The sequence below is a fragment of the Lynx canadensis genome, chromosome D4, assembly GCF_007474595.2.
Source record: "Lynx canadensis isolate LIC74 chromosome D4, mLynCan4.pri.v2, whole genome shotgun sequence".
NCBI classification, from domain to species: domain Eukaryota; kingdom Metazoa; phylum Chordata; class Mammalia; order Carnivora; family Felidae; genus Lynx; species Lynx canadensis.
This window is the reverse complement of record NC_044315.2, coordinates 55241661-55269163: the sequence shown is the minus strand read 5'-3', so window position 1 is coordinate 55269163 and position 27503 is coordinate 55241661. Positions and strand designations below refer to the sequence as shown.

At 47.7% G+C, this 27503-nt stretch overlaps 1 protein-coding gene across 4 annotated transcripts in view; it reads left to right on the top strand.

The window, feature by feature from the left end:
* Positions 1–17723: 17723 nt before the first annotated feature.
* Positions 17724–27503, top strand: part of B4GALT1 (beta-1,4-galactosyltransferase 1) — a 63315-nt gene continuing 53535 nt past the window's right edge. For 2 of the 4 annotated variants that reach the window (XR_003964166.1, XM_030293357.1), the window contains exon 1: positions 17733–18385. Coding sequence is in view for 3 of the 4 variants with exons in the window: in XM_030293357.1 (XP_030149217.1) it covers positions 17950–18385 (436 nt within the window). In the remaining variant the exon portion in view is untranslated. Of the gene's footprint in view, positions 18386–27503 lie in introns of all 4 variants that reach the window. The other 2 variants (XM_036064334.1, XM_030293358.1) reach the window with 2 other exon arrangements.

The following is a 27503-nucleotide window of genomic DNA, read 5'->3' as shown; positions in this document are numbered from 1 at the left end:
TGATTAGAGACTGTTGTCTGTACTCATTCTACTTTTTGAAATGTATTGAGGTTTTTTTGTTTGTTTTTTTATGAAAAAACCTTATATGTGGTCATTTGTTAATGATCCCGGGATACTCACGAAGTGTAAATTCTAGGTTTTCAAGATATAGAATTTGATATCTTTTAATTCAATCTGCCTTACTAATTTAACAAATCAAGTCCTCTATATCCTTACTTTTTGTATAGTTTATTGATCAGTCATGGGCTAAGAGAGGTGAATTAAAATTTTCTACAGTTACTGTACTTATGTCCATTTTTCCATGTAATTCCTATTGTTTTTGCTTCCTGAATTCTGATGCTATATTATTTTGTGCATAAATATTTATGACAAATCTACATTGTTGCTCTCTGACTTTATCATCATTTTCTCCTATGTCTTGTTTTCTGTTTTTCTATGAATTCAACCATGTCTGATACTAATTCCAAAACCCTTGCTTTCGTGTTGCTTGTATTTGCATGTATGGCTTTTGTTCTTGTTTTCTATTTTTTCCTACTCTTTTACTTTCAGTATTTCCGAGGAACACTATTTTAGATGTATCTCTTGCATGTAGCACTTGTTGGGTTTTATTTTGTGACTCCACGAGCTATTTTTAAAGAGTGAGGTTACCAGGTCAAAGTTAAAAAGAGCTTCTATAGCTCTTGACCCTCATTGCCAAATAAATTGTTTTTCACTAGTTGGACCACTTTATCCTGTCACCAGCCATTTAGAAGGAACCATCTCCCCACCATTGCCAGCATGGCTATTATACTGCTGCTTAAATTTTTAATAGGTGAAAATGGGACCTCATTGTTCTTTCATTTGCTTTTCTTGGCTTTATCTAACTCTAAGTAAATAAAGATGGAAGAAAAAAGAAATCAAAATGAGGGGCGCCTGGCTGGCTTATTAGGTGGAGCTTGAGACTCTTGATCTTGAGGTTGTAAGTTTGAGCCCCATGTTTGGTGTCGAGATTACTTAAAAAAATAAAATCTTGGGTCTCCTGGGTGGCTTAGTCGGTTAAGCAGCCACTCTTGGTTTTGGCTCAGGTCACAATCTCGTGGTCTGTGGAACTGAGCTCTGTGTTGGCCTCTGTGCTACAGTGTAAAGCCTGCTTGGGATTCTCTCCCTTCCTCTCTCTCTGCACCTCTGCTGCTCTTCTCTCTCTCTCTCTCTCTCTCAAAATAAATAAATAAATAAACTAAAAAAATATTAAAAAAATTTTTTTAATGTTTATTTTATTATTTATTTATTTATTTATTTATTTTTCAACGTTTATTTATTTTTGGGACAGAGAGAGACAGAGCATGAACGGGGGAGGGGCAGAGAGAGAGGGAGACACAGAATCGGAAACAGGCTCCAGGCTCTGAGCCATCAGCCCAGAGCCTGACGCGGGGCTTGAACTCATGGACCGCGAGATCGTGACCTGGCTGAAGTCGGACGCCCAACCGACTGCACCACCCAGGCGCCCCATTAATGTTTATTTTTGAGACAGAGAAAGACAGAGCGTGAACAGGGGAGGGTCAGAGAGAGGGAGACACAGAATCTGAAGCAGGCTCCAGGCTCCAAGCCGTCAGCACAGAGCCCGACACGGGGCTCGAACTCACGGAGTGTGAGATCATGACCTGAGCCGAAGTCGGATGCCCAACTGACTGAGCCACCCAGGCGCCCCAAAAATCTTTTAAAAAAAGGTTAAAATGAAACATTCCTTTTCAGTTATCTCCAGCAAGATTAAGATGGGTGGTGGTGTTTCTTATTCTAGATTCCCTTGACATTGGATCCCTTTCCAAAGGCTCCTCAGCTTGGGCCTTAAATTTCCCCAGGAGAAATTGTTGAGGCCCCTTCCTCACAGCCCTAGACCTTGCTTTCTTTCATTCTGTAGTGAATAGGTAAAATAACATAATAAGAAGATATAGGGTCTGGAGCTAGATTAAATGGATTTAAATCCTAGCTCCACCTCTATTTACTAGTTTGTGATCTATGACAGTTACTTATCTTCTCTGTGCCTTGGTTTCCTGAGGTAATAATTGTCAAGGGTAATGATGACTACAACAGCGACACCTATTAGGGTTGTTATGTACAAGAGTTAACTTACGCAGACTCAGACAGGATTTTTCTTTTAGAAGTAAGCTCTACACCCAATGTTGGGCTTGAACTCACAACCCCGAGATGAAGAGTCACATGTTCTTGGGGCGCCTGGATGGCTCAGACGGTTAAGCATCCGACTTCGGCTTAGGTCACGATCTTGAAGTTCATGGGTTCGAGCCCTGCGTCAGGCTCTGTGCTGACAGCTCAGAGCCTGGAGGCTGCTTGGATTCTATGTCTCCCTCTCTCTCTGCTTCTCCCCCACTTGCACTCTGCAGCTCTCTCTCTCTCTCTCAAAAACAAATAAACATTAAAAAAAAAAAAAAAGAGTCACATGCTCTACTGACTGAGCCAGCCAGGGTCTCCAGGATTATTATTATTAGCTCCACCTCTGTGAAATACTCCTTTTCTACTTCAACTATGGGGTTTTGGTGGAAGTTTTTTCCTTTTTACATGACCCTGCTTCCGTAGCTGCTGCATTAGGTCTTAGGCCAGGGGCAGGGTCCTGACACAAGCAGCGCTAATCAGAATCCTTTCCTGGGGTCTCTGAAATTGGGACATGAGAAAGGAAGGCTTTATTGACTCTTTGGTGGAGGAGCTCCCAGAAGTGAGACCCAGGCTCCCGGCAGCCATATTTCCAGCCGGTGGGGGAGGCCAGGCTCTGAGAATGAAGTTGACTGACATGTGGAGAAAAGTAGACGTTAGAGATGGAAAGAGTCTGGCACCGTTGGAATCCTTCACTCTGGCGGTCCCCAAATGCTTCCCATTGTCCCTAGGCTTGCTTGCATTGATCTTCTGCCACTTGCAACCAAAAAAGAGTCTTAATACACTTCCTAAGGCACCTTAGGACAGTACAGATTGTGAGTTCTCCCGTTTGTCTGTCCACCTTTCTCTAAAAAGCCAAAAGCTCTTGCAAGCCTAAGACATGCACACATGCATGCATGCGCGCACACGCACGCACGCGCACACGCACGCACACACACACACACACACACGCACATGCAGGCACACAGACAAGGCAATTCGCAGCTTTTGGAGTGAGCTGTGGCTCCTTCACTGCCCATGCTGCCTGCACATGCTTCTACTTCACCACACACATTAAAAGACAGCTGTGCCAATGTCCAGGCCTAAGGAACTGTACTTGCTAAACAGGATGTTATCCCGGAAACTTGTGCCCTTCTCTGTACACCCCTTGTCCTTTTTTTCACTGCCCTATTCAGTAATTCACAAATATATAATGAGCACCTGCCAAGAACCATGTCAGGCCTGGGGCCCCAGAGAGGCAGCAAACAGTTCCTGATGTCAAGGATCCTGCAGCCTGTAGGGCTGTCAGGCTGTAAAAAGACAGCTCCGAGAGAGACCGTAGAGTGAGTGTTAAACAGATGCTTTTGCCAAGTGCTCCAAGAGCTCGCAGGAGGCTTCATCACTGGTTGCCTGGGATGGTTGTCTGGCTGATCTACCCGCCTCCAGCTTCTCTCCACCCCAGTCCACCCTGCCCACTGCTGCCAGACTGTCTTTTTGAACACAACTCAGTTGTGTGACTGCCTCTGCCCCCTGCAGGCCTAACCCCACATTCCTTAGCCTGGCAAGATCCTAATCCACATATTCCTCAACCTACTTTCTCAGCCACATTGTCCATTGTTCCCTATTCACAGACCTTACTCGCAGGCCTACGCAGCCCGCTCCCCTTCATCATACACGTTCAGTGTCTCCCCACCGCAGTGCCTCTCCTCACTCTGTTCCTTCTGTTGCTGACCCCTGCAGGTCTCAATTATATACGCCTTCCAAGGAGTGATGGCAAATGCCTTTCTTCTCTCGTGCACCCTCTCTGATCATCTGGCTGGGTTGCTGTGTTGAGAAGCGTTCTGTAGATATACCTGGGGCTTGTGAAAAGGTACAGGGATCAGTTAGCAAAATCTTCCATTGCCACCAAATTGAGTGAGTGTTGACAGTAGGGAAGTGGTGGTGGGGGGAGGATGAACAGCACACTTGGGGTGCATTTGCAGATTTCATTCCAGGTCCAGGTCTAATGCGTCCCCCTCCATCCCCATAAGACTTTCCTGCTCCTCCAAGTAAAATTAACCTGCTTTTCCCCCCTGAACATTTATAACATTCTCCCTACACTCTGTGAGAGCACAGATTGTTCCTACCACCTTTTACGGGTACATCTGTTTTGTTGTCCTGTTTTGTTTGTTTTCTATTTGAGGAGACAGACAGTATCCTACAGCGTATGATACAGGTAGGGATTCAAAACACATTAACTGGATGGATGGAGCCGCGTGAACACCAGGACGAGTGAATTGTTACAGAAGAGCCTCTAGGGGCCTGTCTCATCAAGCTGACTTACCCTACAGGTCTCCACCCAGAGAAGACTCTAAGGATGGTGAACCAATTTCCTGCATTGTTACTTCTGCCTGACCTGTCATTTGCTATCTTCTTGTGAGTCTGTGACCACTGAAATCTGAGGTCCCAGCCTCACTTTCATTCCTTTACTCAAACCATTTTTGATGCCTCCTCGGTGGCCAGTTCTATGCTCACTGTTAGGGGCACACAGATGGTGTCCTGTCTTCAGTCTGATCACTCACTTGGGGAGAGTGAGGTGCTGGTGGAGGAAAGACTGAGAGCTGAGTCACAGGACAGGTGGGACCAGTGATGTGCACCCTAAGGGAAGAGCAGAGGAATATGGAGGGAGGACAGCAGAGGCTGCTGGAGGAGGAGGGGTGGCAGAAGTTGTTAACACATCCACCCAATTCCCTCTTTGTCTATACTCCTCAGCACCTCATAACTATGTTGCCTGAGGGCCATTGCTGCAAGCTGTCCTCCCCAGTGCCAGGACCTGAACAGGAAATACTTTTTATTTTTGTTTTTATTTATTTTAGAGAGAGAGAGAAAGAGAGTGTGCATGTGCAAGTGGGGGAGGGGGCAGAGAGAGAGAGAGAGAGAGAGAGAGAGAGAGAGAGAGAATCCTAAGCAGGCTCCACTCTCAGTATGGAGCCTGACGGTGTGCTCGATCCCACAACCCTGGGATCATGACCTGAGTGGAAATCGACACCCAACTGACTGACCATCCAGGTGCCCTGAGTCAGGAAGTGTTTCAACAGCCTCACTACATCCTAACACTCCACACCTGGCCCCACTCCACACAAACCTTAAAAGCCCAACACTAATTAACCTTCTAAATCTGGGCTCCTCGTGCTACCCACTGGACTCCTTTGAATCTCCTTTGCTGCAGTTCACCTCTGGGACTCTGGGCCCAGGTAATCACCCTTTGTCCTGAGCTGCATGGGGGTCCTTATTTTCCTGTCCCCAGACCTGGGTGATCACCATGGGCATCACATCTGTGATGTCTCCAAATTATTACAGGGCCTCCAGAACACTTGGTGGATTTTCTAAAGCTGCTCTACTCCTCTGTCCTTCTGGGTTTCTGGTCTCACCGCAGGCACTTTCCTCACCCTCCTGCCAACCCCCTCTCCCCACCTACAAACATGTTTAGGCTGCTGACCCAGCAGCAGAGCTGTCTAACCCTGTTGGCAGGAGACGGGCTGGCTCCAGAGAGCTGGCTGGAGGGGAACACAGAGGCTCACATTTCTTCAGCTCGTGCCAAACGTTATTCAGATGTAGCTTTTCAGACAGACACAAATTGCTCATCCAATAAACACAGAAGGGCTAATCCCAGGACATTTATCACAGTGAGGAATGATGAGAGAAAGGACAGTCACAAGAAGCCTTTGAGAGCTGGCCTGGTGTGGCTGGCCCAAGAGAAGGAGGTAAGACCTCCATGTACTCCTGGGGTTTTCTCTTAGAGGGGCTGAAACCCGGCACCAGGGCTTTGGCATTTGCTTTCATTGTGACATACAAAGCCTGCGTTGGTGCACACACTTCCCATGGTGAACAGGGGGAACAAATCAACATGGGTCAGGTACCTTTGTGGGCAGACAGACCTCACCTCCAGTAGTCAATGGTCATGTGATAATAGCTGGCTGCAAGGACTTCCTATACTTCTCCCACTGTGCACACACACAATGCCCTCAAGGCATTCTGTAGCTGTTTGCAGAGTTCTTAGGAGGTGCCCTCCTGGCCCAGAATCTCTTATTTCTGGACTTCTCATTTCTGACAGGTGTGAGAGCATGGCTGCTGAGAAAGCAGGTTGAGGGACTAGACTGGCCACAATGGCAGGGGACCAGAGACAGGGGGATCCTCTGTCCACACAAGAGGGCTGGCCAAGCCATTGAAGTCCTTTGCTGATCTCTTTCTGTTAGGTCCTTCTAATGGGCCCCATGAGCATTCCCCTTTAGGGACTGTGCCTGGAAATGAGAGAAACCGGGCCCTGCTCCAAGGCTCAATCTCAGAGCCCAGGGAGAGGAGGACTAGGTGACACCTCTGTAGGCAGCCTGGGTCGTCCCATTATGCCTGGGTCTGTGCCATGCCGCTGGGACTGTGAAGTGTGTCCGGGAGTGAGGGTCTCCTTAGTGGGAGGAGGCAATGACTAGATCAGGGTAGGGGCATTACAATAATTGCCAGCTTTCATACAGTCAGGCACTATTCTCACTTTTCTCACAACAACACAATGAGGCAGGTGTAGTATTATCGGTACCACTTTTCAGTGAGGCACTGAGAGTTTAGATAACTAACCCAAGATCAGCCAATTAGTGAATGGGAGGCTTGAGTATCTGTGCTTTTAATTTGCTGTGTGGTCAACAGGTGTAAGATGCAATGGTTTCAGAAAGCAGTTTAGAAATTCCAATTTTGTGGGGATACTGAGGAGGCTGGGGTTTGGAGGTCTAGAGTCACCAGACCTGGGATGAGCCCTTCCAAGGACAATGCTAAGGCAGGTTTCCATTGAGGACTCTCCCAGTTTTTCCAGAACTGAGAGGGGTCCTGGGACATGGGACAGTCCTGAGCCAACAGGAATAAGTTGACCATCCAACTGTAACAAAAGGGCTGGGCTTGGATCATTGGCACAGACTTCAGGGCCCACCTGTGGACTAAACTCCTCATACCTCACAGGCTGGAGACTCACAGAGTGGCCTGCTGATGAGGAAGATGGGCAGAATAACAACCAACTGGCAGCAGCTCTCCCCAGACCCCTGGGAGGAGGAGACGATACTGTCAGGTGGCTCTAGAGCAGGAACGCCACAGCTCTTAGAGCTTAGTGGAAACAAGGTGCCTTCTGGTAGGGCCCGTCCTAACACAGTCAGGAAGGCTGGGGCAAATTCCCAGGTGAGAAGTGGCAGACAGGCAGGCAGGCAACATGAACCTGGTGGCCTCAAAGGAAGCCAGAGGCAGGGCCCAGCCTACTGCCTGCAGGGAAGAAGTTTCTTTTCTGGTTCCTGAGACTTCGTTTTGGCCAGAAATGACCTCTCATCTGCCCAGCTGTCTGGTAAACCCACACTGACCTGCATTCCTAAACCCAGCAGCTCTTAACCCTTCTCCCTCTCTGGCTTTGTCCTCACTTGTTATATGACATTGTCTATTTGTCAGTCTCTTTGGTTGCAGAGATCTAAAACTCACTCATGCAATATCTGGAAAATTTCAATATAGGGAGATTGGGTTCTGGGGCACAGAAATGCTATTAGGCCTCAGGAGGGATGAGATCGGGGCAAGAAGCCTAAGGAATGTAGGTAGTGCTCTCTTCATTTCTAGGTCCTCTTTATGGTCAGTTTCATTCTCTCAGTTTTCTTTGCTTCTCTGTATATTGGCAGAAGGTGGAATATTTACATAATTTCAATTCCAGCCATATCTAGGGTCTGACTGACTGTCCTGAATCTCAGATCCAAATTCTCAGGAGAGACCCTCTGATTGACCCAGCTTGGGTCAGATGCTCACCCTTGGTCCAATCAACTATGGCTGGTGGGTGGGTTCAAGCAGTACAAAAATGGATATGGAGGACCAGTCCCAGGAGGGTAAAGTTTTTTGAAAAAAGAGTCACCATGAGCTGGCTAGCCACTTTCACACTCTAACTATCCTATAGATTTCTGAAACTGACAGGTAACTGTGCCTTCCCTTCCCAGAGTTTATAAAATTTCCTCTCTGGATCCCTCAGTGCTTGGTTCAGTGTTCTTCTCACTCTGAAATATTGTAAAAATTAGTTTGAGTAACTGTGGTATTCAAAAGACAGTTCTTAAGCCTGGTGACCTGTCACCTCTACCTTATACAGTACCCTGTCTTTTCTCCTTTGACAGACCAGCAGCATTGTAGTCTTTATTAGAACTGCAGAATTCCCCACCCCCTCCCACATAGTTCCCACCCCCTCACAAATATTTGAGTAGCTTCTGCATTTTAACATCTCCCCAGATGGTGTACACTAAAGTTTGATAAGTACTGGAGGGGCTTCTTGTCTTATCTCTCCTAATAGATTGGAAATTCTGAGGGCAGGGACTCCATTCAGCAGACTCTGGTGGACGCTATGTCCAAAGTGCCTTGTTTAGTCTTGCAAGGCACAAAAGTCTTCAAATACAGTAATGAGGGGATTTAAAACTTAGAATAGTGGTTGAAGAGGATAAATTACTTATATAGTATCTGAGTTTTGAAGTAATCCTGCAGGAGATGGAGGGAAGTTGGAGGTGTAGATGAAGCAAACATGGGGTGATAGAAACATTGAGGTTCATTATACTATTCTCCCCACTTTTGTGTATTTTTGAAGTTTTCCATAATAAAAATTAAAAGCAAGGAATAATGGTGGGATGCATTATAAGAAATCGTCTAGCTGCTCAACATAAATTTGTTTCCTAGCCAAATGAAGTAAACGAAGTAAATCCATTCCACCTCCAAGTGGGATTGCACAATCCCTGTCAGAGATTTTTGGAGGATTGGAGAAGTTTGGAACATGGGTCATGTGCAAATGACTTTCTAATTTTACAAAAGTAGGGGTGGTAGTCAGTTTCTTTCTGTCACTTCAAGATGACTTAAGGCAAAGAGGGGGAGATTCGCCAATTCATATAATTGATCAGTACAGGGCCAGATACAGCCATACTAGGACACATACCCCATGACTCCATGTTGGCTTAATTCTCAAGCAGGCTCTTTCCACTTGATAGCTGTAGGGGGTTAAATAGGGAACCCTTGAAATTCATGTCTTCCCTCAGAATAAATCTTGTTTGGAAATAGGTCTTTGCAGATGCAATTAGTTAAGTCAAGATGAGGTCATACTGGATTAGGGTGGGCCCTATTTCCAGTGATTGGTGTCCTAGTAAGAAGAGGAGAGGACACACTGACAGGAGAGAAGCATACACACAGAGAAGGCCATGTGAACATGGAGGCAGATTGGAGTGATGCAGCTAAAAGCCAATGAACACTGTGGTTGCTGGGAGCCACCGGGAGCAAGAAGAGGCAAGGAAAGATTCTTTCCTAGAGATTTCAGAAGGAGGATGGCTCTACTAACCTCCTAATTTCAGATTTCTAGCTTCCATACCTGTGAGAGAATGAAGCTCTTTGGTTTTAAGCCACTGAATGTTTGGCAATTTGTTACAGAATCTTAGAAAACTAATATTATACCCTTGGCAACTCCAAGATGGTCACCCCAGAGGAACGAAAGAGATTTTTTTCTCAGTGCTTGTCCATATTTCTCAATCAGAAGTCCTGAGGGAAGATGGGTTCTTTGCTTCTTGGCCTCCTTGGATCATGTGTCAATTGTTGAGCCAATTACTGTGGCCAGAGGGAAACAGTGCTCTGATTGGCCAATATGAGTCCACCGAGGAGCCCTATCCCAATTAATTATATGGTATCTGAGTTTTGAGGTTAGGCTACCCCAACCACACAGTAAGAATGGGCCTCCTCTTACCATAAGGATGAATGAATAAAGAGTAAACAAAATTAACACCTGTCCATTACAAAGAGAACAAGTTGACCCTGCAAACTATACTTTTCCCCAAAAATTGATTTTTTTAATTAAAAAAAATTTTTTTTACATTTATTTTTGAGAGACAGAAACAGAGCACAAGTGGGGGAGGGGCAGTGAGAGAAGGAGACACAGAATCCGATGCAGGCTACAGGCTCTGAGCTGTCAGCACAGAGCCTGACGCGGGGCTGGAACTCACAAACCATGAGATCATGACCTGAGCTGAAGTTGGATGCTTAACCAACTGAGCCACCCAGGTGCCCCCAAAATTGGTTTTTAAAGATATAAGGGAAGTAGAGATCTCCCAGAACAAGTCAAGGCAAGGGCAATCAAATTTCCTTTTATGACGGGTCCCTGAACTGATAGATCACAGAGCTGTAACTGATTGTTGGCAAATTGGATCTTCAGCAGGGACTTTAACAATCTCTGCCATGATATTCTTGTAGGTAAAATGAGAAAAATGGGTTGAATGATAGTACCATCAAGAGGAAGAGTAACCTGCTGAATGACTGGAGTGAATCTTTGTCATTTTATTTGTCCACTCAGCGTACAATCCCTTATTTTGGAATAATTTTCTTTAATATTTTAAAAAATGTTTACTTATTGCTGAGAGAGGGAGAGAGAGCGCGAGCATGCACGAATGGGAGGGGGCAGAGAGAGAGAATGGGAGACAGAGGATCCCAAGTGGGCTCTTGGCTGATAGCAGAGAGCCCGATGCTGGGCTTGAACTCATATACCATATACCATGACCTGAGCCAAAGCCAGATGCTTAACTGACTGAGCCACCCAGGCGCCCTGGAATAATTTTCTAATAATAATATAATATTGGAGGGTTGTAGTTCCCTGGCTTCCACCATGGAAGCAGAAAGAAGATTCTCCTTTTCACTTCCTGGCAGCTAGGACTCAAGCGTGTGAATTGGACCAAGGACTTTGACTTCTTAGGGGATGACGCTAAGAGGCAAGGATAGTGTGGGAAGTGTTCATGGCAACAGCAGCAGCAGCTTGAGCAGTCTTGAAGTGGTGGTGCTGAGTATTCGCTGGCAGCGGTGGCCATGGCAGAGAAGTGGTGTAATTACTGTTTTGCAGTCAAAAACCCTGGTTGGCACAGTGACTGCATTTAAAGGATCCAAGTCAACTTGTAGGGTGTTTCCAGTCTTCTAGGATTCTGTCTTCAGCCCTGTCTCTTAGTTTAACATGGACATCAAAAAGTGAATGTTGTGTTAGAAGGCATCGATGAAAATCTGATACTTGGAACTATGAAGGCAACTGATTATCCTTCTCTGTTCTGTCACTTGGACCCCAGCTAGAACGCCACAACCAGTCCTGAGCACTAGTCTTTCATGAAGGAAATAGGCAGACTGGACCTGGTCAAAAAATGATCAGGACAGGGAAGGAAATCAACCACAAAGTATGAAGAACAGTGGAAATGATAGGTATCACATTCCCTGACTCTGGAGAAGGGGGAATTGGTGACATACATGATTGGATCTCAGATTTCCTAAGGACCAATGCCTATTATTCCTTCCTTCCTTTCTTTCTTAATTTCTTTCTTTCTTTCTTTCTTTCTTTCTTTCTTTGGGGGGGGGAGAGAGAGAGAGAGAGAGAGAGAGAGAACAAGGTGGGGGAGGGGTGGAGAGAGAGGGAGAGAGAGAATCCCAAGCAGACTCCACACTGAGCCCACAGAACCTGTAGAGGCTGACACAGGGCTCTATCTTACAAATCGTGAGATCATAACTTGAGCTGAAATTAAGAGTTGGAAAAAAAATTAAGAGTTGGACATTTAACTGATGAGGCATCCAGGTGCCCCTATTTCCTTCTTTCTCTCTTTCGTTTTTATAATTTTTTTTTAATGTTTATTTATTTTTGAGAGAGAGAGAGAGAGAGAGCGAGGCAGAGAAAGAGGAGGGAGAGAGGGAGCCAGAGGATCCAAAGTGGGCTCTGAGCTGACAGCAGAGAGCCCAGTGTATGGCTCAAACTCATGAACTATGATCATGACCTGAGCCAAAGTCAGATGCTTAAGGGATTTAGCCACCCAGGCACCCCACCCCATAAATATTATATGCATATTTCGAACATAACCACAATGCAACCATCAAAATTAGGAAATTAACATCGATACAATACTATCCTTATCCTTAGTCTGCATTCAAGTTTCACTGGTCATCCCCAAAATATTTTATAGCAGAAGGATCCACTTCAGAATCACAGTGTTGCATCTGGTCATCATGTCTCTTTAGTCTCCTTCAGTGGGGGAAAAGTTCCCCAGTTTTTCATTTACTATCATGAACTTGACATTTTTTTAAGAGGTCAAGATAGTTATTTTCAAGAATGTTTTAAAATTTGGATTTTTCTAATGTTTCCCATTGAAATTGTAAGCATATTGTGGAGGAGGTACTTTGAAATTATGTAAATATCTTGTTACTCATCAAATGTTCATTTCTTTATTTATTCAGTATGAACACATGGTTTCTTATTTTGTTCAATTGGCTGTGAACTGTTTCTATCAATATTTATTTTCATGCTCAAATTTTTCCTAAATAATTTGTGGCCACTGGGAAAACTACAGTGGATTAAAAAATAGGTAGCTGCCGGGGTGCCTAATTGGGTTAAGCGTCTGGCTTTGGCTCTGGTCATGGTCTCGTGGTCCGTGAGTTTGAGCCCTACATTGGGCTCTGTGTTGACAGTTCAGAGCCTGGAGCCTGCTTCGGATTCTGTGTCTCCCACTCTCTGCCCCTCCCCTGCTCGAGCTCTGTATCTCTCTCTTTCTCAAAAATAAATAAAACATTAAAAAAAAAAAAAAAGATGGCTGCCGATTCTTTACTTGTCCACCCACCCAGAAGAGGAGACATCTACTCCCCTTCAATCTGGACTGCTCAGTAAGTTGTGTTACGTAAAATATCCACAGAAGTGATGCTTAAGGCTGGGCCTTCAGGGGACTACATCTTCTTACCTTGTCTTGAAATGCTCCTTCTTAGAATGTACCTTTCATTTTGTGAGGAAACGCGAGCAGCCATGTGAGAAGCCTTCATGGAGAGGTCCAAATGGAGAAGAGCCAAGGCCCCTGACCCACGATCATTCTCAGTCAGCCTCTAGCCTACAAAAACTGCCAGTGTGAGTGAAATCATTTGGGGACTTTTGACTCTGCCAGTGCCCCAGATGACACCATGTGAAGCAGAACAACTGTGAGATAGAAATGGTTAGTTTGAAGACACTAAGTTTTGGGGTAATATCTTATGCAGATCTAGATAACTGAAACAACTGTCTACTGTGTGCCAGGCACTATTCTATGTCCTTCTGATCTACTAAGGTAAAAGAGAAATGTAAACTGACAGGTGCAGATAAGGGTGCTGTGAAAGGGTAGAGGAAATGTCACTAACAGGTGAAGGCAGCCTGCAGGGAGAAGTGGGGAGGTGGGTAATTCTGGGCAGATCAACACTCAACAGGCAAACTACAAAACCCAGATTCCAGTTTTTGGCCAGTCAGCACTGCAACTTCCTCTTCCGGTATCTCCTCTGATGGGATTAGTTTTCAACCTGACAAAGGTGAAAGTGGAAAGGGCTGGAGAAAGTTGTCTTGGGTCTGTCTGCAATACCAGTTCATGTTTGGACAGCTGGACAATATTGTTCTGAAGGTTTCTGGTCTCTGGACCTTTCTGAAGCAAAAAATTTACCAATTCTAGGCACCTCTAGATGGGGGTGGGGGTGCTGATAAAGCTGGTGGGAACCTTGTGGGCTCTGCATGCTCCCAAGGAATAGATAGCAGTTTCCTTGCTTCCTGGCCACAGAGAGGGTCCTGGGATAGTTCTGTGACCCCCTAACCTCCCCTCAGTCCTGTCTCCTGCCCATCATCTGGACACAAGGAAGACATATCTTCATTTTCCCTTCTCATTTTTCAGATGGGGTCTGTTATAACCCTCCTCACTCATTGGTCAGGCATTTTCCTCTAGGCATAGGCTGTTGGGGTCAGCTTCACCTTCAGCAGCTCCCTGGTGAACAGCTCTTAACTTACGTGTTTCAAATAATTTAGCAACAAACAAACAAACAAATAAATAAAATAACTTAACAATAGTTCTTATCCCCTTCCCACATAATCAAGATGATCATAAGCATTCATTTAACAGTTTTTTTTTTTTAATTTTTTTTTTCCAACGTTTATTTATTTTTAAGACAGAGAGAGACAGAGCATGAACGGGGGAGGGGCAGAGAGAGAGGGAGACACAGAATCGGAAACAGGCTCCAGGCTCTGAGCCATCAGCCCAGAGCCTGACGCGGGGCTCGAACTCCCGGACCGCGAGATCGTGACCTGGCTGAAGTCGGACGCTTAACCGACTGCGCCACCCAGGCGCCCCTCATTTAACAGTTTTTTAAAATTAATTATTTTTGAGAGAGAGAGAGAGAGAGCACGCGTGCACACACCGGGGAGGGGCAGAGCGACAGGGAGACAGACAATCCCAAGCAGGCTCTGCGCTGTCAGCGTGGAGCCCGACACAGGGTTTGAACTCATGAACCGTGAGATCATGACCTGAGCTGAAATCAAGAGTCGGATGCTTAACTGACTGAGCCACTTAGGTGCCCCTCATTTATTAGGTATTTTAACAAATATTTACTAAGTGTCAACTAAGTGCCAGTTCAGTTCCAGGAGCTGAGGATACAGTAGCAAATGAAAGTTCCTGCATTCATGGAGCCCATCGTCTAATAAGGGAGACAGACAACAATAAATAAATATATAGTGCTGGGTAGTGATACATGCTCTGAAAAAAATCATGCAGGATAAGTATATTTGGAACTATTCCACATAGGGTAGTCTAAAAAGACCTCTTTCTTAAGGTGACATTTGAGAAATCTGAATGAAATATGGGGGAAGACTATTTAAGACTAAGTGAATAGAAAGTATAAAGGCCCTGAGGCAGGAAAAAATAAGCAAAATAAGGGAACAGCAATTAGGTTAGTGTGGCTAAAGCAGGTAGAGCAGGTAGGGAGTGATAGATGTGGGTGGGGAGGAGAGCTAGGAACCAATTAGATAGGGCTCCTACATATTTGGATTTCATTCTGAAAAATGGCATGACCTGATTGATGCTTACAAAGATCTTCCTAAATGCTGTTTGGAGAACAGACTGTGGAGGGGGGCACAGAGAAGGTGAAAGCAGGGTGACCAATTAGGAGGCTACCATATAACCCAGGCCAGGATGATGGTGGCTTGGTCCAAGATAGTTGCAACAGAATTAATAAGTGGTTAATTCTGATGATTTAAAGGTAGCACTGACAAAACTTGCCAAGGGATTGGAAATGGCGTTTGAGTGTAAGAGAGGCACATCAAGGATACCTTTTAGGTTTTGGGCTTGAGGAACTGGATGAGCAATGGTGCCATTCCCTGACGTAGATAAGAATGAGAGTGGAGTATAAGGAGTAGGTTATTGGGGGCAGGATGTATTGAGTTTGAGATACTGGTTTGAGGCACTTGAAAATCAGTCTGAAGATCTAGGCTGGAGATAGAAATGTTGCAGTCATCAGCAAACAATTATTATAAATTACTCCTAGGGAGTGTGTAGACAGAAAAGAGTATCATGTGCCATGTTCTGAGGCTTTCAACAGCTGGGGAAGACAGAAATTTTGTGGTTATTAGCATACAGATGTTATAAATCACTCCTAGGGATTCAGTACTGACAGAAAAGAGCATCAAAGACAGTGGCCTGGGACCTTCAACAATGGGTGAAGAGGAGGAGAAGCCCACAAGGGAGACAGAGGAGTGACCAGTGAAGTGAGGAAGATCAGGAAAGCCTGGTGTCCAGAAAGGCAAGTGAAGAAAGTATCCTGTATAATCACAACCAAGAGTGAACTCCTGAGCCTCAGTTTTCTCAGCTGTGAAATGGAGACAGGAACAAGTACCTACTTCAAAGTGTTGTTAGGATTGAGACAATGCATATAAAGCAGTTAGGCTTGTGTTTGACTGGCATATAGTAAACTCTCAATCTATGCTAGCTCTTGCTATCATTCCCTCCACTTTAGAGTTGGCTGCCAGAGCTGTCACCCTCTCCATACACATAAATAATAGCACTCTCATGGGTCTTTCTCAGGGGTCAGGTGCCCCTGCTCACTCAGGCATCAGGTGTGCCTGAGGAGTGGCCTCTGAGTCAAATTTGAACCACACAACTTCAGTGCCTAGGCCTATCACCCCGACAGCCTCCAGCCCTTACCTGCAAATCAACAAGGGTTAAATGTGTGGTGTATAAAGGTTTTGAAGACAGAATTCTGACTCTGTCCCTCACCAGCTGTGGGATCTTAGGCAAGTTTTTTTTAAGTTTATTTATTTTGAGAGAGAGAGTGCACACAGGGGAGGGCCAGAGAGAGAATCCCAAGTAGGCTTTGTGCTGTCAGCAGAGCCAGGAAGCAGGGTTGGATCTCACAAACCGTGGGATCATGACCTGAGCTGAAATCAAGTCAGATGCTTAACTGACTGACCCACCCGGACGTCCCCTTAAGCAAGTTTTTAGCCTTCTTGAGCCTTTAACTTTTTTTTTTTTTTTTCCCAGCCAAGGCCTAATCCTGAGCAATTTTTTTTTTTTTTTTTTTTTTTAATAAAGACAGACTGCCACGTGCTGTGCCTCATTTGAATGTATCTGGAGTTTTGGAAGCTTAACCACCCTACATTCTCCTACAAATGGACCTCCAGAGCTTGTTTGGAAAGGAGCGCAGCTACTCCTATACCCTTGATGGAAGGCCGATCCTCTATCCGGGAAGGTAGTGGGAAGGTTGTCCTTTTCGACCAAGACCACAGCTTCCGGAGGGATGCACCTGGAGCAGAGAGGGAGGAAGGGGACACCCTCCTAGCCAGCCAGATCAGCCGAATCAACCCTGGCGATCAATGGGGTGACAGATGTCGCAGCCAGATAGCCCTCACATCTAAGCCTTTAACTCTTTATCTGTAAAATGGGGGCAATTCCTACTTCATGGGATTGTGTCTGGGTTCACACAGACTATATAAACAAAGCTGGCTGATCTGTTTGCCAGCATGGGAGTTACTGAGGCTTCTTGCCACTCTCCTGCTCAAAGCACACATCCTCTCAGGGCAGGATGCACGTAGAGGAAGCACTCCACACACCCAAAACCAAGCTGAGTGGGCCTCTGCCCTAGGCTGGGCTGCAGGTGAGTTAGCCAGACAAGCGGAGACTTGCGCACTGTCTCCTCCACGGGGCCAGGGTGAGCCGCGCCTCCTTGCTGGGCCCTTACATTGGTAGGGGGGCCTAGTCCCGCCAAGGGAGGGGTACCGAACGTCCCAGAGAATCCCTCCTCAGCTGTTCCACCTCCCGCCCGGCGTCGAAGCCCGTTTCTTGGACAACTCTTTTCCGTCCCTCTTCCGGACCCACCAGGCCTACCGAGCCCCTGGCCGGAACGCCGCCGCGTCCCCCCACCCATCAAATCAGCAACCAGCGTCTCTCTGCGCCACCGCGTGTAGGCCCAGGCCCGTACCCCAGCCCTTCAGCACCGCAGGAAGTGGTGGCGCCTCTGGAGGGCAGCCAGGAGGAGGAGGAGGGGTGAGTAAGAGGAGGAGGAGGCGGCGGCGCGGCTGGGTAGCAACCGAAGCCACAGGGCAAGGGCTCGGGAGGAGGGCGGTGTGGGAACCCGACCGCTCAGCGCCGCGCCCCGGGGCAGCCAGCCGCGCTTGGAGACGGCCCCGCCCCCTGCAGCGCCCCGCCTCCCGAGTCCCCGCCCGCGCACCGCGGCTCCGCCCCAGAGGCCCCGCCCCCCTGCTCCAGTCCCGAAAACCCCGCTCCAACCGACGGCCCCGCCCCCGCCCCCGCCCGCGCCTCGGGCGCACTTCTAGTCGCTGGGCGGCCGCGCTGGTCGGAGTCTCGGCGTTCCGCCGCCTGCCACCCGGCGCCGCGCTCCCCTGCCTCCCCTCCAGCCCCTCCCCCAAGAGCCGTGGTCGGGCAGCGCCTGGCCGGCGGCCCGCGGGCGGGCCGCCCCCCTCCCCCCCGCGGTAGCCCACCCGCCTCTTAAAGCGGCGGCGGGAAGATGAGGTTTCGGGAGCCGCTCCTGGGCGGCAGCGCGGCGATGCCGGGCGCGTCCCTGCAGCGGGCCTGCCGCCTGCTCGTGGCGGTCTGCGCGCTGCATCTTGGCGTCACCCTCGTCTACTACCTGGCCGGACGCGACTTGAACCGCCTGCCTCAGCTGGTGGGAGTCCCTACACCGCTGCAGGGCGGCTCAAACGGCGCCGCCGCCATCGAGCAGCCTTCCGCGGAGCTCCGACCCCGAGGGGCCCCGCCGCTGCCGCTTTTGGACGCTTCCTCCGAGCTGCGCTCGGGTCGCGACTCCAGCCCAGACGCGGACTCTCACCCCGGCCCCGGCCCCGGCCCCGGCCCCGGCCCCGCAAGCAACTTGACTTCGGCCCCAGTGCCCTCTACCACAGTGCCGTCGCTGCTCGCATGCCCTGAGGAGTCCCCGCTGCTCGGTAAGGACTCGGGGACTTTCCCGAATTTCCCCGACAGGGTCCCCTGGACGTTCGCCCATGCCCTCTTCCAGGATATTCAGCCCCCCAGTTCCGGATCGGAGTCCCTAGTCCCAAACAGAGGTTCCGGGCTGGATGTAGGGAGAGGGTGGGAGGCGAGATTTTTTTGGATTTACGTGGAAGGCTGGGGCGGGGGTGGTACAAGGAAGCTGCAGGCCCCTCTGTTCCCAGAAGCAGAGAAGGCCTTGGAGACTTCCCTGCTCTGGCCCGTGCCTCAAGAAGTTTTGGAGTTTGAGTTTGCTTCGGGCATGGAGCAGCCTTCGCCCTGCCAAGTCTGGTAAGGACCAAGAGGCAGCTCAGAGTAACCCACTCCAGTTTAGGAAACTGATGATGAGGCCTCTAGTGGGGAAGGAAGTTGCCCTCCCATTTCACATCCAGCTCACATACGTTGTCTTCCCATAGAAATACTCTCCTCTGAGTGTGGGTTAACTTTTCCTGAGCATTAGGACGAGTGACTTGCTCTTTAACCTCTGGTTTCTGGTCTGTTAAATGGGGAAGATAAATGGTACCTAAGTCAGGTTTGTTTTGGAAGGCTAGATGAGACAATATAAACAAGGGTTTACATTAATGAAGGTAAACCCTTAGTAAATTGTTGCTATTATGTTAAGTTCCTCCTTTGTGTAGATCCCTGCCCTGGGGCCTTCCTACCCTGCTTCCTGCCCCTGTAGGTTCCCAAAACCTAAGTGAACTAGCACTCTTAAGGGCTGAGGGTGTTTGTAGGAGTACAGTGTGTGTACCATAGGGGCTGGAGAGCTAAAACTATAAACTAGTTCACACCGAATTGTCCCTTCCAGGAAGCAGCTCAGAGTCTCAGGTATCTTGCCCAGATAATTGGAAATGTGGCCACCAGCCTGTGTTTCAGCATATACTGGGAGTATGAGTGGGTGGGTTTGCATTCCTCACATCAGGAGGAGTCTGAGCCCGTGCCTGTTGGAGGCAGTGGGGGGGAACCTTTCCTTGGTCTGTAATCCACAGGCAGTCAGGCCCAAGGCAGCCACAGGTTGTTCCCAAGATTATCATACAGGTGGCTGCTCATTTTTAATGCCAGGGTTTATTTGTTGCTCTGAGTGAGGGGCCCTGGCAGCAGGGCAGGCATCCTGCCAAAAGGAACTCTGTCACCTTCCCGCAAAGCCCTGGCAGAGAAGGCCTCCTACATGTTCTTGCTCCTTTCTCCAATGATTACTTCAGTATTTTCGTATCAAGTTTGGGGGGAAGCTCTTGGAATTGGTCAGACATGAATTGTGGAAGTAAGGGGATTTTTTTTTTTTTTTTGTAAACAGAAAATTGAGTCCCTTTGGACTCAATTGGACTTCCCTCTGGGAAGGAGACTAGTTCTATAAAATAAAGTTGAATATTTGCCCCGCTGCTAAGTGTCTGGCCTCACGCATCTTAGAGAATTTCTCAGAATCTCTTTCTTATATGTAAAATGAGGTTGTTGGTGATTAACTCACAGGGTTATTTTTAGAACATAAATGAGATTGCGTACATTAAGTACAAGGCAAATAGGACTTGGGACTTGAAGTTCCATTTTCTCAGACTCCCGTGGAGATAGAAGGCTCTGAACAGCAGAGAGAAGGGGGAGGAGAGAGAAGAAATCCTCAGAACCCAGAGAGGCCAGGTTTTGTCTTTTTTGGTTTTAATTGTTGCCTAGACATTTATTCAGAAAAAAAGAAACTAGCAAATTAAAGTACTCCAATGTTCATTAGATTGGTGTTTGAGGTATGAAGTCTTCTTGATGAAGCTGGAGAGCCCGTGGTGCTGTATCTCTGCTTTGTTTTGTTTTCTAATGGTGTTGCTAGTGATTGGTGACCAGTTACTGGTATTTCTGAGCTGAACTTTGAATTGGTGGTTTGAAGGGACTTCCTGAGAGATAACGTTTGGAGGGTGAGGAGAGAGGCCCTGGGCCTTCTCTAGCTTGGCTGCCTTAGCGTGACACATATGGGACCATGATGTTTGGGCAGCTGCTACGGAGGTCCCACAAAGTGAAGACAGAGGGTTTTTCTTCATTTTAATTGAGCCCTTAGGTTTGAGTGGTTGGGTGCAGCTCTTGGAGTGAGGGCTCCTGGCTGGGAGGGGGCCTTGAGGAAGCTGAAGGTCTCTCGGAGTGTGTGGGTCAGGGGAGTTGAGCCCATCTGTTCATCTGGGCAGGTGTCAACCAAAGCCCTTGTGGGTGGTTTTGAGGTTGATGGGAGAAAGCATCCGTGGGGTTTAGAACTGCGGCCTTTTCACTACTTGCAGTTTCTTTCCATGACTTGGCTTTACTTTCTGTTGTCCAGGGGTCTGGGCCATACGCTATGATAAGCTCCTGTCTGGAACATGGAGGGTAATGGGCATGCTCTTTCCCGGAGGAGCCAGGCATCAGACTGGGCTTGATGAGTGACTATTTGATCTGTCGTGGGTTGTCAGAGCCTTGAGACAGACTTCAGAGAGACTTGGGTTTGAATCCTGTCTACACTATCTGTGTGACATAAGGCCGATTGTAGAGTTTCGAGCCATTGTAAGCCCTACTTCAGGGTCCCCCATGGGCTAGTGTGAGGCCTTCAGGAGTAGGGACTGAAGGGGGGAGGTAGGCCTTTCCTGAGGACTCTTACAAGTTCCCCAGGGAGTTCTCTCAGACAGTTCAGAACTCCAGGCACTGTCCTCTTGGCCCTCTGGCTGAGCAGCATCTAATCCACTGAACACGGTCATGTGGCGCCCTTTCCTGGCTGCCTGGGTGTTTGCCTGAGATGTAGTCAACCTGGGAAGAGGAGTGGTCTTGCCTTTTCCTTTTCCTGGGATATTCATCTCTGCTCAGATTTGGTGGCAGCTCAGTGTGACTTGACTTGTACTGGCACTGGCACTGTCAGCCCAGAGAGGGGCTGGGTGGGAGTGGGCAATACTTTAGGTTGGACTGGCTAGAGAAGGCCGGGCTGACCTGCGGGCTCAGTTGGAGCCTGGTACACCTGGTACAGTCTTGTCAAGGGTGTATGGGGTGTGGGGGGTGAGTAAAGGACTGCTTAAACCCAGAGACTTCCCCTGCCCTTTGTGCTGTGAAGAGATTCTCTTCCTTTGTTCAGACGAGAACTGTGATCTAGAGGTGGGCACCAGAGAGTTGTGGGCCCCTGGGCCAGCAAACAGCTACTGTAGATAGCCAGGGCCCTGGGAGAACACTTATCCATGAGCCAGTTTCCCCAGCTTTTGTGGGGGCTGTCAGCCAAGCCCCTGCCATGGCTTGCACCCTTGGGAAGACAAAGCACTTTCTGAGTCTCTGCTGGGCTCTCAGCTCTCAGGTGTTTTTCCACCAGCATGCTGTCCCCCTCCCATGTGCACACATGTGGACACGAGCAGGCTGCCCAGGACAGAATGTACTTTGAGGACATCTGTTCTGGCCTCGGCTTGGGAAAGGGCTCTCTCTCCCCTTTGGAGATGAGTCTTGGAGCCTCATCCTCAGGGTTGGGGGAGGCATGGGGAGCCTCTCCTGTGTCTAGATCTTTAAGCTTTGTCAGATTAGGTAACTAGTACTTTAAAACAGTTTTTTTCCTGTTGTTTTTCCTGGGGAAAATAATTTACTGACAAATTGACAGATACACCTTCTTGTCTGACAATCCGAGATTATGAAACACCCTCTATGACTATTTGGCTCACTTTCTTCCATTCAGCCTGATGGTGGCTGAAGTGATTCCTGACTGTGGCAATCTGTCCCAGACTCTGAGCAAGCATGGAAGTTCCTTGGGGCATGGGGAGCAAGAGCCAAATGTGGGATTGGATTTCATCTGGAGCATCTTGGACCCACAGCATCCCAGGATGGGACTGTCTAGTTCTCTGGCCCCATCCCTCATTGTGCTAGAGGACAAGCGTGTCGTCTCAGGCCACACAGCCAGGAATGGCCAGCTGGGGCTGGAACTCAGGTATTCTGCTTCCCAGCATAGTGCTCTTCCTTGAGGTTATTGCCCTGTAGATACCTAGTGCAGGGGCTCAGAGCAGGCTAACATCTGGAATTTGGGAGGACCCTCTCTCTCGAGGTGTGTCTGTGTCCACCTGAAAGGTCTTATGTAGCAGCTTGCATGGACATCCTCAATGGCTAAAGCATCTGGTAACTTCATTCACTTGCAACAATGTGCCTGATCTTTGCTGGGTACTACTGCCGCAAAGAGGAATATGACAAGATGCCTCTTCTTTAGGAACTCATAGTCCAAGCAGAGGAGGCATAATTAAATTTTGCTGATGTCATTTAGAGAAACTAAATTGTGTGTGTGTGTGTGTGTGTGTGTGTGTGTGTGTGTGTGTTATAGTCTCTCTCTCTCTCTCCTATCCATCCCTCCTTTCCTCCCTTCCTTCCTTCCTTCCTTCCTTCCTTCCTTCCTTCCTTCCTTCCTTCCTTCCTTCCTTCCTTCCTTCTCTTATTCAGAAACCCAGAGTTGATATCAGAGTTCTTCAGTCCTGGTTTTGATTGTGTTGAAAAGTTCCTCTAATTTCTGTAGCCTCAAATTAGCTTGGCTGAGTAATCTGTACCTTGCTGCTTTATAATGACTGTAATGATACAACAGCAACCATATGGTCTTTGGGTAGCAGCAGGATAGGGATTTCTAGGCTGAGACTAGACTAATTTATGGGTTGGGAACAATGGGACGGTTCATGCTCAGGCAGTCCCCGCCTTTCCATAGACTTCACCCTGGGGATCTTCCAGGCTTTGGGGGCAGGTCTGGGAAGCTCATCCCCTTTGGGCTTAACTGGGCTCTGGGTGTGTATGAAAGGGGCCCAGTTGTCCTGTGGCCAACTCAAACCTGGTGATTTCTCCCCTGCTCGTAGACCCAGTGCCTCCTGTGCCATCTTCACTATTCAGTGTTTCCCTGCCTGCTCCCGACAAGAAGCAGAGACTGGAATTCTGCTTGAATCCATATCTATCTGGAAATTCCAGTTATTCTTATCCAGTTAAGGGCAATCCGTTTGTTTGAGGACAAGTGGTCCGCCTTTGTGGCTTAAATCCCTTGAGGCCTGGCACTGTGGCCATTTTACACTTGGCTCTGGCACTGCCCAGGGTGGTCTGGCCAGTGAGGTCAGCCAGCCAGACCCTGACTCCTGGGGGATTTGACAAGGCATGGGATTGTGAGAGTTCCTGGGAGCCGGACTGTGACTATGATTGTAAAGGCCCCAGTTATGGGGGTCTCTGTGTTTAACTGGGCCTACACAGGTCACGAGCTCAGGGAGAGATTGCAGATCCTGTTGTAAAGGTCAGAACCTCCAGGTTCGAAGGTCGTGGTGGCTTAGGATCAGGGGTCAGGGTCTGGTTGGGAGCTGGTTCTGGGTGGACGTGGCCTAAAGGGATTCGTCCTTAGAAGGCAGAAGGGCTGAGTCACACGCTCAGTGTTTCAGGTTCCACTTTCCAGCCTGGCCTCAGCCCGCCCCTTCCCTACACAAATGAAGGCCAGGAGATACATAATTGGCTGTTGCTAAATTCTTTGGCAGTGATTTTAATGTCTGGTCTGGGTGTGTTCTGTAGCTGCTTCCCTTTCCCCCTGCCACTCTCTAAAGCCCCTCGCAAAGCCCAGAGAGAGGGAAGGATTCGCCTCCTTGGAACACAGCAGTCTAGGGCTGTGGGTCTTTGCTTTTCTCTGTATTTTTTTGAGGAGCACACGATCTCTTCGTCTTCTTTGCAAAAAGTAATGCAGGCTTATTGAAAATAACTTGAAAAATTAAAAGAGGTAGAAAAGCACACTTGTATTCCTATTACCTAGAGGAGACATGTAGGCACATCTTCTGTTAGTCTTTTTTCTTGTACATATGATAAGAATATAGTTACTGTCTTTACAGATGAACACATAGATTGGTATGTTCAGATATAGATAGCCTGGTGTCCAGCATTTGTCACTTAAGATTCTTTCTTACGAGCTCAGTCCTACAACTTTAAAAACCACAAAAGCTGTGTCATTCTGTCAGCTGAATATGCTATAACTTTCTTTCATCATTTAGTTGTTGTTGAACACACACATGTAGTTTTTGTTTTTCTTGGTGGCCCTCTGAGGCTCGGACATAAAGCACTACACTTTTTGGATTTTTTCAATAGTAGGGTTTTCCAAAAAGGGGGGAAAAAGGGTGAATGCTTTCTGAGAAGGGCTATGTTTTAAAACCATTCTTACTAAAAAAGATAGACCCATTGAGAATTACAGGTTTGCTTAGTGCTGGCAGAGGAGTATCATTTATTGCTGAATGAGGGATGTGTCTAGAATTCTGATTAAAAAGGAAACTAGGTGCAGGAAGTGCCTGGGGCAGGGGCAAAGGGCCAAGCTGCAGGACAGACTCTTGGGATCAGACTGAGCAGAAATCTGTTGTCAACAGAAGCGGTGGGGGTGATGCCCCAGGAGTCTGCTTTCTCAGTAACTTCTCCATTTGTCTCCTTAGCAGCCAGGTCCCTGGGCTAGGCTTACGTGGACTGTGGCACTGAGGCCGTGGAAATACCAGCTAGCTAACCCAGTGCAGTTGACATGACTGACTTGTGACTGTTTCCACAGAGCTTGTGGGAACAAGCCAGCAAATCGAACTCTGAAACAAACAACACAGCTCTCCCACCTCCAGGCAGTTCTGAGATCTGGGGAGGGGCCACAAAGTGAGAACCTGCAAGTTTCCAGGAATTGCTTTTGAGAGAAGCCTCAGAGACCAGTAAAGCCTGGCGCTCAGTTGGAGCTTGTTCAGGTGGTTTGAGCAATCCAGTCTCAGGCCAGTAGGCCAGTCTCTTCCCAAGGTGTCATTCCACTTTGAAGTTATTCCACTTTGATTGCCCTCACTGCATCTACATTTTCCTCTTCAAGGGACACTTTGGATTTGGGAATCTGCCAGGGGTTATTTGGCACAGAGCCTGGGGATTCAGGGGGAGGCTGTGCTGAGGGAAGAGGCGGGGTCATATCCCACCAGCATGACCAGTATGGTATGAGGTCAGGTTCCTTCCTGTCCCACCACATGGGTCTGGAGGTTGTGGGGAGGGTCCTTGGTGGGGGGTGCAATAATTGCCTGGCCCCCTGACAGGGTACATTCTAAAAGTGCTTTTAAAATTTTCTTTAAACATTTCTTTCTGTTTTGCATAATATCCTTTTGCCTTTGACATCCTGAAACAGCAGATCAGTGTTGGTTGTTTCAGGACACCACCACCGCCCGCTTGAAAAAACAGGAAAGGCCTCCCCAAGTGGAGGGTGGACCCTGGGAAACTGGTATTTGCATTATAGGAGCTTGGCGACTTGGTGTTGAGGTGTTAGGTGGCTTCTGGCATTCAGATGAGCACCAAAGGAAGCCTGCCTGGCTGAGAATGGGTAGACCTGGGTATTCACGCCAAGTCAGGAAGGGCCCTAAGAAAGAGAGTAAATGAAGACTGGTTTGCTCATGCAGCGAGCCTTTATTGGTAACTACATTACGTTAGGCATGGGAGACAGACATAAACAAAGGCTGGTCCTTACTCCGTGGTGGACAGACCTGGGAAAAACTGTGTAGTCAGACAGAGGAAGCATGAGGACCCTCAGGACACCGAGGAGGTGCAGGGAACCAGATGGATGATCTGGGCTAGGTCCAGAGTCAAAATGAGGGGCCTCTCTTCCAACACTGATTTTTAACATCTCTGTCTCTCCCAATGTGTTTGAACAGCCTCCCTGGTTGGGAAGGGCAGGGATCTACTGCTGAATGTGGCCTGTAATTTCCTCTGGCTGCTGTTAGGCCACATGGGAAGAACGCCGTAGCTGAAATGCCAGCTGCTGCATACAGTCACCTGCAGGGCGGGAGAGGACTGGAAGTGGAGGCAGAGTGAATGGAAGATAATGAAAGACAGAGAAGCTAGTATAGTAGGGACCATACTGGACAAGGGAAAGCTGAGGATAGCTAGACTGAGGGGACCAAAGGAAAGAAGGTAAAGGGAGAGAGAGATACAGAAAGAGGAGGTCGTGGTCTGCAGGGGAGAGGGGCAAAGCCTCAAAGACCACTGACGTGAGAATTTCGAGTTCTGGTTCTTCTAAGTCATTACATCATCTTGGGCAAGTCCCAACTCTGTCGGTCCCTCTTTCCCTTTCTGAAGTTTGAGTGGTCTTCAGTGCTCGTCCTTCTGAAGTCTAGGTTGGTATGGTGGGAAATCCTGGTCATATTTGCAACATGAAAAGCCTCTGAAATAACCTGTGAAACTCACTACCTACTGCCCATTTCAGGCTCTTGGGGTGAGACTTCTGCTGTGGATTTTGTCGTCTCGAAGCAGGCACAAACATTTTAGCAGATGAATGACCTTTGAAGTGGCATGGAGAATGTTTCTTTCCATCACTCTGGCTAGCTGTGTGATATGGGAAAGCTGTTATTACCCTTTCTGTGCCTCTGTGTTCTTGCCTATAAAATGGGGGTGATAATAGTGTCTACCTCATGGATGTTAGGGAAGTTCAGGTAGGAGGCATAAAAGGACCTAAAGCAGTGCCTAACACTGAGTAAGCTCTGAGTGTGTTATTTATTATTGGTAGCACTAACAGTTATTTCTGAAGATTTTGGTTTTTGCTTTGTAGGATTTCTTCCTTTTTTAAAAAAAAAATTTTTTAGTTGAAAATATATCACCACATCAGATGTTTAAAAAACTATAATTCGGGGTGCCTGGGTGGCTCAGTTAAGTGTCCAACTCTTGATTTCAGCTCAGGTCATGATCTCATGCTTTGTGAGTTTGAGCACCACATCTGGTTCTGTGGTGACAGTGCAGGGCCTGCTTAGGATTCTCTTTCTGTCCCCTCCCCTGCTCACATGTGCTCACACTCTCTCTCAAAATAAATAAACCTAAAAAAAACCAACAAACTATAATTCTACTACCTACCATTGTAATCAAACATGTGTCTACCACTGTAACAAAACCTGCCATTGCTTTTTATTTGTTTGTTTGTTTATTATGTTTTTATTTTATTTTTGAGAGAGAGCGCATGTGTGCACAAGGAGGAGAGGGGCAGAAAGAAAGGGAGACAGATAATCCAAAGCATATTCCACACTGTCAGCACAGAGCCCAACGCAGGGCTCATACTCACTAACCCTGAGATCATGACCTGAGCTGAAGTTGGACACTTAAATACATACATACTTA